Here is a 12,082-nt window from a genome sequence, read left to right as displayed (position 1 = left end):
TTCCATACTTCTATGACAAATTTTATATCCTCACAATTCAAGTTTATGTGTCCAAGAAATTTATCAAGGGCTTCCTTATGATGTGGCTACACTGTGATGATGTCATATATGCATCTATAAAAACAGTTAGGTTTGAGATGTGCAGTAGCAATAGAAATTTTCTGAAAATTGTGCATAAACATATACTGACTATTTCTGGTTCTATGTGGGACCTGAAGCCACAGAATCAACTCGCTTGTAAGAAATTCCATTGCAATGATCTTATGTGGTGGTCAGAGTGCATTGAAAATGTCTAACCATGTGTGGCTCAAACTGTTGCTCCTGGAATTCCAGAAAGTCTCTAAGAGTCATTTAGCTGAATAGTGAGATTAGATTATAACTCTCCAGCAGAGGTGGACTTTGTCATGTTGGACATCTTTCAACAATTTTGTTATCTCATATAAGTTCTCCACATGATGGACACAGTGTTTACTAAAGACTTTAGTAATTCTGCCAAATATTTAGCCATTCTATATGATGGTGTTTACTATTGTACATAGGGCACTTCTTCCTTATGTAATTTTGGAAGCCCCTATAAGTGAGGAGGTGCTGACACTTTAGGTTGTAGTTGTTTCATCATTTCTGATGACAAGTCTGAGCTCCTCATAAGAGCAGTACTCTTCTTTATTACAGCTAATTTCACAGCCTTGATGAGTTCCTTGCATGCTGGATCTAGCAGCAGCATGGAAATTTTCTGATGGTATTCAAAGGCATACAATAAGCCCATGCTCACTGCCAGCTAGAGGCATTCAGATGGGATGGAGCCAAACTGACCACACTGGGATTCAAGTGCAGTTTCATCCCTACTTCCACACCACTGTGGCATAAAAGTGGGGTGGACCATCCCACCTCCTCACCTGTATAAAAATGACCAAGTCACTGTTTCAATACCTCACCAGAGCATGATGGGATTGACATGCATCAAAATGTCACATTATTTCAGTGATCTTAACCAGATGAGAAGTCAAGAGTTTTATATTAGTTCAAGTCACCAACAAGGACAATGAAATTATATCAAGTAAAATTTTATTAACAGCTAATAACACTACTTGATCATTTGGCTATCCAATTAAGATGAAGTCATTATTCTGCAGATAAAGAATTATGTTATTTCTCTATCATATACTACAGATACAAGACAATAAGTGTAGTGACTTTCCTGTAAAAATATTTATGCATCCATGGACAGTTATTCAATAGAACTACATTAAATTCATGGCACTGGAAGTTGCTGGATACCATCTTCAAATGGAAAGATCAGTTCTGTATCAGTCCAGTCACTGAATGTACATTCCACAGTTAGCACTTCCAGTTTCAAAATATTGTTACAAAAACAGAATGCTTGGAAATTACTAGGTGTTACTTCTAAAAATAAATGTTTTAGAGACAGCACAACATTTTTTTCCTTTGCAAAAATCTAATTATGAATTTGAAATGAAGCTTTCAGTACTGAAATTCTCTGAACGTATGTTTAGTCTTCAGTGTGTGTACAAACTTAAAAATATGATTGAATATTTTAAACACATACTGAAGGAAGCAATTCATTCATTGTATTATTGTAAATGAGAATCTTCTTTTTGCAGTGTCTGTGTTCAGCTCTACACATTGTCCACAGGTTTCATATCTTGGAGTGGACACATTAATGGCTAAATCTCCACCACTAGTGAAAGATATGTATTTTGATCAGGTGGACTTGATACTGCCTTACACCGAGGCTTCTGTAGCATACAAGAAAAAGACATATCGTGGATCTGTTCACAACATGCAGTAAGTAAAATAGCAGTAATGGCATAGATAATACTGTTAAAATTTTAGAATGAAATGTGACAAGGATGTAACATTTTCATACTTCAGTTGAAATTATTTTTTAGCATTTATTAGTTATGTAATAGTAAATCAATACATTACCATAAGTTAATACTTTGCTACTCACTCAGTTTGTAATATTCATACTTTTTTTCAGTTTAACTCCTGTTGTTCATGATATTTGTTGAGGAATGTTTCAAATACATGGTATGGTAGTTTTCAATGTAGTCATTTGTCATTTAGTGATTAAAAGTACTGTATGCTTATTATTTGACAGTTACAAGTTTCAGACTGTATCAGTGATACCACTGTTAATTTAACTGCTAATGAAGAGCTGTGCAAACAGCAAAGCAATGATTACCACATCTGAGGCAAGTTTTTGAAAGATGTAACAGAAACCCCTTTCCTCAGAGACTACGTAAATTTTGGATTTGGAGTAATGAAAAATAGATTGTTTCCTAACCAATTATGGCTTAATTCCAACAACAATTAAGTTCATTTACTTAAGGGGCTGCAAACACAGTTGAGCAACTCGACTTTCTTCTCTTAAGGCCCACCACTGTATTCAAAAATCAAGAACACTCATTTTAATTAATAACTGTGCCAAGTATAAGTTAAACAACAATTTAAATTGTTATTATACAAGAACAGTAGTATTTTAATTCACCCAAAACTTAATGAATAATCTTAATATGAAATTACTGATGAAATAAATGTTTCATATCTTATGTGAAAGTCTGTTAATGTAATTGTATACATTGTATACATAAAATGACAATTTTAAGAGATATATATAAAACCTGAGCAATGCATGAGAAGCCTCTTGAAAAGACATTGAGCAACAACATAGATTGATTCAACCAAATAAAGATTTTTTTTTTTTTTTTTTTTTTTTTTTTTTTTTTTTTTTTTTTTTTTTTTTTTTTGGTTCCCCTAAGTTGCCCAAGGTGAATGCTAGGATGATACCATTGAAAACAACATGATCAGCAAAGCCATCCTTGTCAAATCTGATCTTGTGTGCCCATATGGACCTCTCCACCAATGGGATGTTAAATCCAAATCATCTTTTTTCCATCCCATATTGAATACAGTAATGCTTTATGAAAACATCATCTATATAATTTTTTGTGCCCATTGAAAATATTTGGAAAACAAGAATGCTAAAATGTTAATTAACAGATTGTCTAAACTGGAATGGCTGTTGCCTTCTCTAAACAAATTTACATCTCTGGTTGTGGAAGGAAAAAGGGGAAAAAAGGGAGGGGGATCATGATAAGGCCATCCAGCTTAGATAGAGATCATCCTGGTGGTGCTTCATAGCTATCAGGCCTTCAGATCCCCATTGTTTTTTTTTTATATTCTGATGTTTTACACTACCAAGAATAAGCCAGTGCAATATACTCTGAGTGTCTTTTGGACTGATTTACTCCCTAAGTTAATATGGTATGGAAAGTTCTGGTAAAACATAAATAATTTAGAAAAGATGGGCATAGGAAGGAGCTATAAATGCCCATGACAATGTTGCAGATTTGTTTGTATATCTCCCTCTCAAAAGAGATGTAGTTATGTGTGAGGATGATATTGGTTCAATGTATGAGGAATTCAATTTAATTCAATTCCATTTATTAGTGTCCTTGTAGTACTTCATCAATATGACATAGGACTTGTCAATAAACATTAGAATTTAAAATACACATACATTAAAATTTATAATTGAATTTACTTGTCACTTAGATATTACAATTTTAATAGAACTATAAGAACATCAACATAAAAATATACAAGTAGGATAACAACATACCAAAAAAAAGCTAGTGATTCTCACATCAAAGATTATTTCCATTCTTACATTAACACTGTTTCACACTTTCATAGAAACAGCTAGTATTTAAATGTGAGCAATTACACATATTTATTATGTCAGGGAAATATTAACTGTGCTCTTATTGTCAATAATTCATAAACTCTTCAATACTGTAAAGACTATTGCTCAATAACATCTTTTTTAATTCTCTTTTAAATGTCCACAGTTTTGGTATTCCTTTCAGTTCTTTAGAGAGAGCACAGTAGAGGATTTTGGGTTGGTATAGTACACTTTTGTGATACATAGCTGTTTTATGAATTTCTTTGTGGAAATCATTCCTATTCCCCATTTTGTAGTTGTAAAATTCTCTGTTTAATGTAGAAATTTCCTCGTGTTCTTTTAAGAAACATATGCTTTCATATATGTATAAGGATTGTACTGTCATGATTTTTAACTCTTTGAGAGCATGCCTACAAGAGTCTCTATATCCTATACCCTTTATTATTATGACTGCCTTCTTTTGTAGTCTAAATGAATGTTTTGTTAGACTGTTGTTCCCCAAAAACTGTACACCGTATCTTAATAAACTGTGCATGAATGAGAAATAAACACATAACACTGTTTTAATATTACATGAACGTTTAAGCATTCTAAGTATATAACATGTTTGACTTAATTTTTTGTTCAATGATATTGCATGCTTTTCCCATCTTAAGTGTTCATCAAACCATACTCTCAAGAATTTAGTGTATGATGCTTGTTCAATCTTACACTTACTCAGTTCTACTGTAAGGTTAATTTTTATTTTATTTGTAATATGTCTGAAGTTGATCCATGTTTTTTATTCTTCCACCCCACCCCCCACCCCCCCCCCCCCACCCCCACCCCCACAATGAGTCTGTTTTCACTAAACCATCTGTCTGCTTCATCTGTTGCTGATGTGACTTTTTCCTGTAAGTCAGCTTCACTATTTGCTTTAACAAGCAAACTTGTGTCGTCAGCAAACAGTACTGCCTCTGCTTTAGATAGTTGACTTGGTAGCTCATTGATAAATATTAAAAACAGTAATGGCTATAATACAGATCCCTGGGGTACTCTGTACAAAACTCTCTCGAATCTTGATGAATATGTCCTATCTGCATGGCTTATCTCCACCTTCTGATACCTGTCCGACAGATGTGATTCAAAACATTTGTGGGCAACTCCACGTATCCCATAGGCAAATAACTTCCTAAGCAGTAACTTATGGTCGATGACATCAAAGTCCTTTGATAAGTCTAAAAACAATCCACAATTTAATTCCTTTCTAGTTATGGAATTTAGAACAAGTTCAAAAAAATTGAAGATAGCTGTTTCAGTTGATTTATTTTTACGGAAACCATTTTGCGCATTAACCAATATTCTATTTGTAATAAGAAATTTGTATAGTCTATGATACATTATCCTTTCTATTATTTTTGAGAAACCTGACAACATTGATAAAGGCCTAAAGTTACTAACATCATGTTTATCACCGTTCTTGTAAAGTGGCTTTATAGTTGACATTTTAAGTTTTGATGGAAACACCCCTGTCTTAAAAGATTCATTTATAATTTCAGTGAGATGTGAGGCTATGTTTCTTGCACTTTGCTTAATGACTTTGTCAGGAATCCCATCACACCCACATGACATTTTATTTTTTAACTTATTTATAGCATTTAGTACCTCTGATTCCGTTACTGGATAAAGGAACATTGTCATGTTATTCATGGGGATTTTTACATTGCTATTGGAATTGCATTTAGTTTTAATTAAATTTATGGCTATATTTGTGAAATGTCTGTTAAATATGTTGGCAATCTGAAGTGGGTCCTTAACAGTTTTACCCCCACTTTTAATCACAAAGCTGTTACCTTTTCTTTTGTGTCTACCTATATTTTTATTTATTACCTCCCAAGTTGACTTCATTTTGTTGTTACCTTTCTCAATATATGAATCATTATCAAGCTTCTTAGCTGCAATTATTACTTCCATGTACAAGATTCTACAACATTTCACATGTGCTTTCAGTGCTACATTCTTCCTGGCTGATTTATTTAACTTTCTGAGAGTGTCTGATGACTTTCTAATCCCCTGTGTAACCCATGTTTTGGTTTTATGTTTAGTTTTGACTCTTTTTATATAAAAGCAACATCGAAGCAGTGTTTATAGCTTTCAAGGAATGACTCAAACTTTGTGTTGACATCACCACTTGATTCACTACCCCAGTTGTTATTTTCCAGAATGTAATTAAACATTCATATGCTGTCATCATTTATAAATCTCCTTTCTCTGTAATTGTTATTGATAACAGGGTTCTCATAAGGTGTGACATTTAAACTCAATTTGATTGTCTTGTGATCCGAGAAACCAGTGTCAATTACTTCAGTGTTATATTCACACTTGTTCTTGTTTATAAATACTTGATCTATTATAATTTCAGACATATTTCCCCATCTTGTAACTTCATGTACAGTTGCCATCATATTATGACACAAATACACATTTGCACAGTTGCTGTTGTTTACTACAATCATTCTTAAAGTTAACATTAAAATCACCAAGAACAATTACATTATGTTTAAGTTCATTCAATAGCCCTCAAGGTTTAATTTCTTTTGATTCTACCCCTGTCCTAACATAAATACATACATGTCCTGCCCCCTTTATGGTTGATTCTACAAAATTTGCTAATCATTTCAAAATTTGGAATAATTATGCTAGATGCTTGCATATCTTTTACCCAGTTCTCACTTATGCATAGTATGTTAATGTCTTTTAGATAGTCAGTTAATAGAACTTTATTTCAGCTAATTTACTTTCTAGTCCCTGCACATTTTGGTATACAACTGTTAAAGTTTAATGTAGTGGATTTGCTGCACTATTTACCTTTGTACTTTCTTGTTGCTGACATTGTAAAGATTCTGCCTTTTCTTCTTCTTCGAATTGCGAAGATCCCATAAAAAATAGTCACTATGCACAGAAGCTCTTCTTATCCTGAGGCTTTTCCTTTGAGATGTCTGCAGAGCAGCTGATGAGTTTCTGGATCTAGTAGAATGGTTCTTGGCTGTTGGTGTGGTTGCAGTCCTAGTTACAGGTGACCATGAGACATTAAGTGTGTCGAATGTGCTGACAACTTGATCCTTGGAGGTTTCAGGTGCACATGAGTTTACACTAGGTTTGTAGGCTTTCTCATCTGAAGAAATTGTTTCCTCTTCAACTTTGCTAGATGTTCCTGACACATCTGCTGGTACCCCATATTACACCACTCCTTCAGGTACTGGTACTGGTACGTTAGGTATCTCACTCATCTTAGATGTTTTCTTGCAAATTTTCATTTGCTATGATGAGGATACCAGTCAGTTTGTGTTGATCATTGAGATTATTTATTGTTTTCATAATCTGAGCACAGATATACAGTTGTCCTGCTCTATGTAGGAGATCTCCAATGTTTATGAAATGTTGTTTCCTGAAATCTAGCTGGACAAATGTTGAATTTGGGTAGCACTTTGTTATTTTGGGACTCAGTCTGTTAGTTTTTTTGATTTCTTTGTTAACATGAGATTTCTTTAAAACATCATATGGAATGCTGGTTACCATCACATGTGCATATTTGAGCTTTTCGAGCATCTCTCTTAGTGCTAGTCTTGCTGATAATACATCATTGCAACGGATGTCTTCTTCACCCCCTAGGATTAGAACACAATCATTTTTCTTTATCTTGATACTCAGATTTTCGCAGTTATTGATTATCTCTTTCAGTGGAGCATCATGTTTTATTATGCTAGTAACACTGCATCCTGAGTTATATAGGTTTTCTGCCAGTCTTTTTCCGAGACTGTCGGCAAGTAAATATACAGTAAAAGCATTAGTTGCTGTGCTCAAGTCTTCCGAAGTTTTGCAGTCTATTATACGATCTTCTTTCTTTTCACAGTCTCTATGTATTATATTATTTACAGATGAGGTTGCAGTTTGGAGCCAGAAGGACATTATGAAAGTTAGTGTTCGATAGCAGCAATTTCACGGACATCAGGGATATTGGTTTATTAGAAGGTCATATCAACAGTGACAAGTAGGGATCCTGAATATAATGGGGGTGGAATGATCAACTGTTGATGAAGAAAGTGGTTTGTATCTTTAACGTGAGCAGTTAGGCAATGAGCAGGTGGTTGGAGGTGTTCTTCAACATGAGCGGAGATTCTTTCAGTGGGAGCACTGTAAACATCTACATTGGGGTGTCCAGGAGTGTTGATTTTACGGGTTTTTGGAAGTATGCTAAAGGTGGCTATATGGAGAGTCATTGGGGGTGAGGATGGAGATGGATTTGAGGAAAGATTCTGGGAGCCAGATGTGGATCAAATCCTTCCTTACATAACTGATGACTGGGAAGGGTATCTGGCTGTGAACTAACATGAAATATATTTGCCAAGATTTGAGTGGAGTAGAGTCCATCAATGGTGGGGTGAGTGATAATGAAAAGAAGAAGAAGAAGGCATATGTATCACAAACACAGTGGTAATTATCTTTCATCAGAAAAATTTAATTTCTTTACCAATATAAACAGGACATTATAAAATTATATGAGCAGAGGTTGACAATGTATATGAGTATACATATCTAAGATAGTAATCCAGTGTGTAATCCTCCATCTACAGATGCTGTTTCCAATATTTGAGCATGAAAAGTGTCAATGTAGTACCTGGTACACTACAAACAGTACTGTACTGTCCAATACATGATCTGATTCATTATAATAGTACCTGACATGTGGTCCAGAATGTTATAAAGCAACTGTACTCGGGCTCATTCACTATCTATTTTTTACATGTGGCTCATCTGCTGAGGGGGTTGGTAGTGAATGGTTGCATTTGCACCCCTAATACTGAGTCATATATTGGCTAGCCTTTGAACAGTAGTGAACTGAATACACAATTTTCTATACCACAACCTTTCTAAAATGAGGTACACTATACAGGTTCAGATTGAAACTTATATATTTAAAAAAGAAACACTTCTAACTTTGTGGCCATGCATTTTTAAATTCACAAATGAATCCGGCCTTGGTAAATAATGATCAGTGCAGTTTGTACACAAGGTTTATTGTCTCTCACCTACACACTTTCACTTTGTTCCTTCATAGTTTATTCGCATACACTGGTGTCCATGCTTACATCCTCGGCACTTTGCTGCTCCAAACTTACCACAACAATGGACAATGGACAAAAGACCCAATTCTCCCGCTCAAATCCCCAGTCCTGAGTCAGGTCACAAGACACAACATTAATCAAAATAATCCATTTTGCATTACACTAGTTTCACTCTGCATTTAATAAATAATTTTATTCTTAAGCACAGAAAATTAAAATCAGTACTAATTTATGACATGCTATCAGATTACATAATTAGGAATAACTCCATTTTTTGACACAGCCTCACCCCTCTCCCTTCATTTAATGACATCTTTGCTCGAAATATGAGACATACAGATACATGTCTGGCACTACAAAGATCGAAACTGAATGGTGTCTTCATAACAAAATAATGACTTACTTTGCAGTTGTTCCAGACATCTTTATAACTTAATCCTACTATGAAACGTTTTGGTTGAAGTACACCAGCCCAACATATTATTTCTGCTGTGTGGTTTAAATTTAAATTATGAACTACTTGGAAGTTCTCATTTTCACATGACTTCTATTTCAATGATCCAAGGACTCATTACAAGCACATTATTTACTTAAGTGCAAAGTCATGTACAGTAATGATATGCAATTATGTAACCAAGTAATGTAAACCATCTGATGCTGCTGAATGCTGCCTCCTCTTTATCCGGGAAAGATGAGTCTCTAAATATATTGACTTTTCTTTTTGCTTTTCACATCCCATCTATTTTTTCCATAGCTGATATTTCCATTGCCAGCAAAGCTGCTGTATGGCCATATTATCCCCCATTACTGTACAATAAGAGGAAATTAACTTGTTCATGGAACTAGGCACAGCAATGGTCTAGTTCAAAATAATTAGCACTGTCACCTTGTGCAAACATGTAAATTGATGGCAAAAAAATATCTTTGAGGGTAGCCAATGATTTGCATGGTCACCTAGTGCGAGCATGTAAAGTGAATGCAAAAAATGTCTTTGTGGGTAGTTGTGATGACTCTCTGTTAACAGCATTAAATTTATGGATAGTGATAAGGAAAAAGTCCATGAAGAAGCTGACGAAATTTGTAAGCAAAATAGTTAACATTAAGTTGATGGCATGCAAATCACAAGGGGGAGGGACATGGTGACCAGTGTGGGATTCAAGTACCTACCTTAAAGAAGAAAAAGCAATGTGTTACATAAAATAATACCTATGTTATTAGGCTACAATTTTTGTGGTATTATAAACAACACAAAGAAATAACTACTTCATGAAAATTTCACAGCATTTGACATATAGAACTTAACTTCAAGGGAGGCAAACAAACTCTGACAAAAATAGCTCTTACTGTGGGATTCCATTTAAAATGGTGCCAAAATAAATAACTTATCTTGTGCCAATAAAATGACATTTTTGCACAAAAATTAAATTTTTACAAAAAATATCGATCATAATTAAAGCAGCCAGAGCTTTATTTAGATGAAACAATGATTCATAAACATTACACCGTGAATTACTGTTGAAAAAGTGGCAATTTTTAGAAGGATTGTGAAATTAATGTGGCAGTGAATATTCAATTGTAGTGCATGCAATCAATGACATGTGTTATTTTCTGGGTTTATTTCTCATATATGATACAAGAAACAAAACTTAGGATGGTGATTCAGAAGTTGGGAACAAACATTATAAGAAATATGTAGAGACTCAGCTTGTTTCAGAATTACTTTCTAGAAGTGTAGTCTGGCTTTGTTAATACTCAGTAACTCAACAAGCAGGAGAATGAAGCACTTTACTGTAGTCCACAGTAAAGAAAAGTATAATCCCTTCTGATCATACATGTGACTCAGACTTAAGAAAAGTTGATTTTTTGGGGTTAGTTGAGATACACCAATTATCTTCTGTTTATTCCATTGGGAAAATCTTGCATAAAAAAGTTGAGCTCTTCTGGCTGTCACCATACTATCTTGACATAAATCCCACAGCACTGAACCAGCTTCTTGCAAAGAATAAGATTCATCTTTCAGAGATGACAAAAAAAACTGGCACTTTTCCTGCTGTGACAATACAAGACAGGAGAAAAGCGATGTCTCATTTTATTGTGTGTGATAGAGGAGACCAAAGAGTTGTCATTAACACATGCAACTGAAATGACACACAACAAAGCAACAGGCACGGCTGACAAAAACAGCAACATCATCATGAAAGATAGTCCTTTCAAAACTTCCAGTGTAGTATTGTGAGCAACTAAGATAAGATTAATGTACTGCATGTTCTATCTCTGTTCTTGTTCTTCGTGGGTATGTAATTATTATTAACAAGTTAATTCTTTCATCTTTAGCAATACCTATGTTCACATTATACAGGGCATTGACATATAGGCATGAAATGACTAACAGCAGTACAGCTATAAGAATAGTGGCATGTATGCTATTAGTACCTCCTTTCCTTGTTTCCTGGACATAAATGCAACACTTCTCCTACCCTAGCAAGGTCTTTGGTTTGGTTAACCAGGTAATATTAAAATGAAATTAACTCTTGTAGCTGTTTTGTTGCTATTGTTGTTGATGAGGGTGTCATTTTTTATGACAGTGTTGTTGTTTTGTTGTTATAGTCATCATTCTGAACACTGCTTTGCAGTATCTCTCCATGCTAATTCTCTTTGTGTAAGTCTTTTCATTTATGCATAACTACAGTAACCTATACCCATTCAAGCCTGGGTATCCAACCTTCTATGCCCCCCTCCCTCTCTCTGCAAACTTCTCGCTCTGTACACTTTCTTCTAGTGATACATTAATATTTCTTTATGCCTGTGGAATTTCTCATTTACCTATCCCTCTTTGACATCAGATCATAACATTCATATTTCTTTTTTCCAGTTCAATGGAACAGTTCTTCATTAGTTACTTGATGTACCCACCTGATCTTCATAATTCTTTTCTGCCATCATATTTGAAATGTTTCTATTCTCTTCTCAACCATACAGCTTATAGCCCATGTTTTATTTCCATATCTACATCTGCATCACACTCCACAACCCACCTAACAGATATTTCTGATACCACAAAAAAGGTCTCCCATCACTGTTCCAGAAAAGTTGATTTTTTGGGGTTAGTTGAGATACACCAATTATCTTCTGTTTATTCCATTGGGAAAATCTTGCATAAAAAAGTTGAGCTCTTCTGGCTGTCACCATACTATCTTGACATAAATCCCACATATATTCATTCGCCAAAGCATGTGGGGAGAATGAATATTGGTAAGCCTTTGCATTA

At 34.5% G+C, this 12,082-nt stretch overlaps 1 protein-coding gene across 6 annotated transcripts in view; it reads left to right on the top strand.

Moving 5' to 3' along the window:
* The window catches only part of LOC126299489 (bestrophin-2-like), a 612,660-nt gene that overhangs the window by 490,395 nt on the left and 110,183 nt on the right, over positions 1–12,082 (top strand). For all 6 annotated transcript variants that reach the window (XM_049991427.1, XM_049991429.1, XM_049991428.1 and 3 more), the window contains one exon: positions 1,655–1,806. In XM_049991427.1, coding sequence (XP_049847384.1) covers positions 1,655–1,806 — 152 coding nt within the window. The remainder of the gene's footprint in view (positions 1–1,654; positions 1,807–12,082) is intronic.

The sequence above is a fragment of the Schistocerca gregaria genome, chromosome X (genome assembly GCF_023897955.1).
Source record: "Schistocerca gregaria isolate iqSchGreg1 chromosome X, iqSchGreg1.2, whole genome shotgun sequence".
In the NCBI taxonomy this organism is placed as follows: domain Eukaryota; kingdom Metazoa; phylum Arthropoda; class Insecta; order Orthoptera; family Acrididae; genus Schistocerca; species Schistocerca gregaria.
This window is presented reverse-complemented; position numbering and strand designations above follow the sequence as displayed.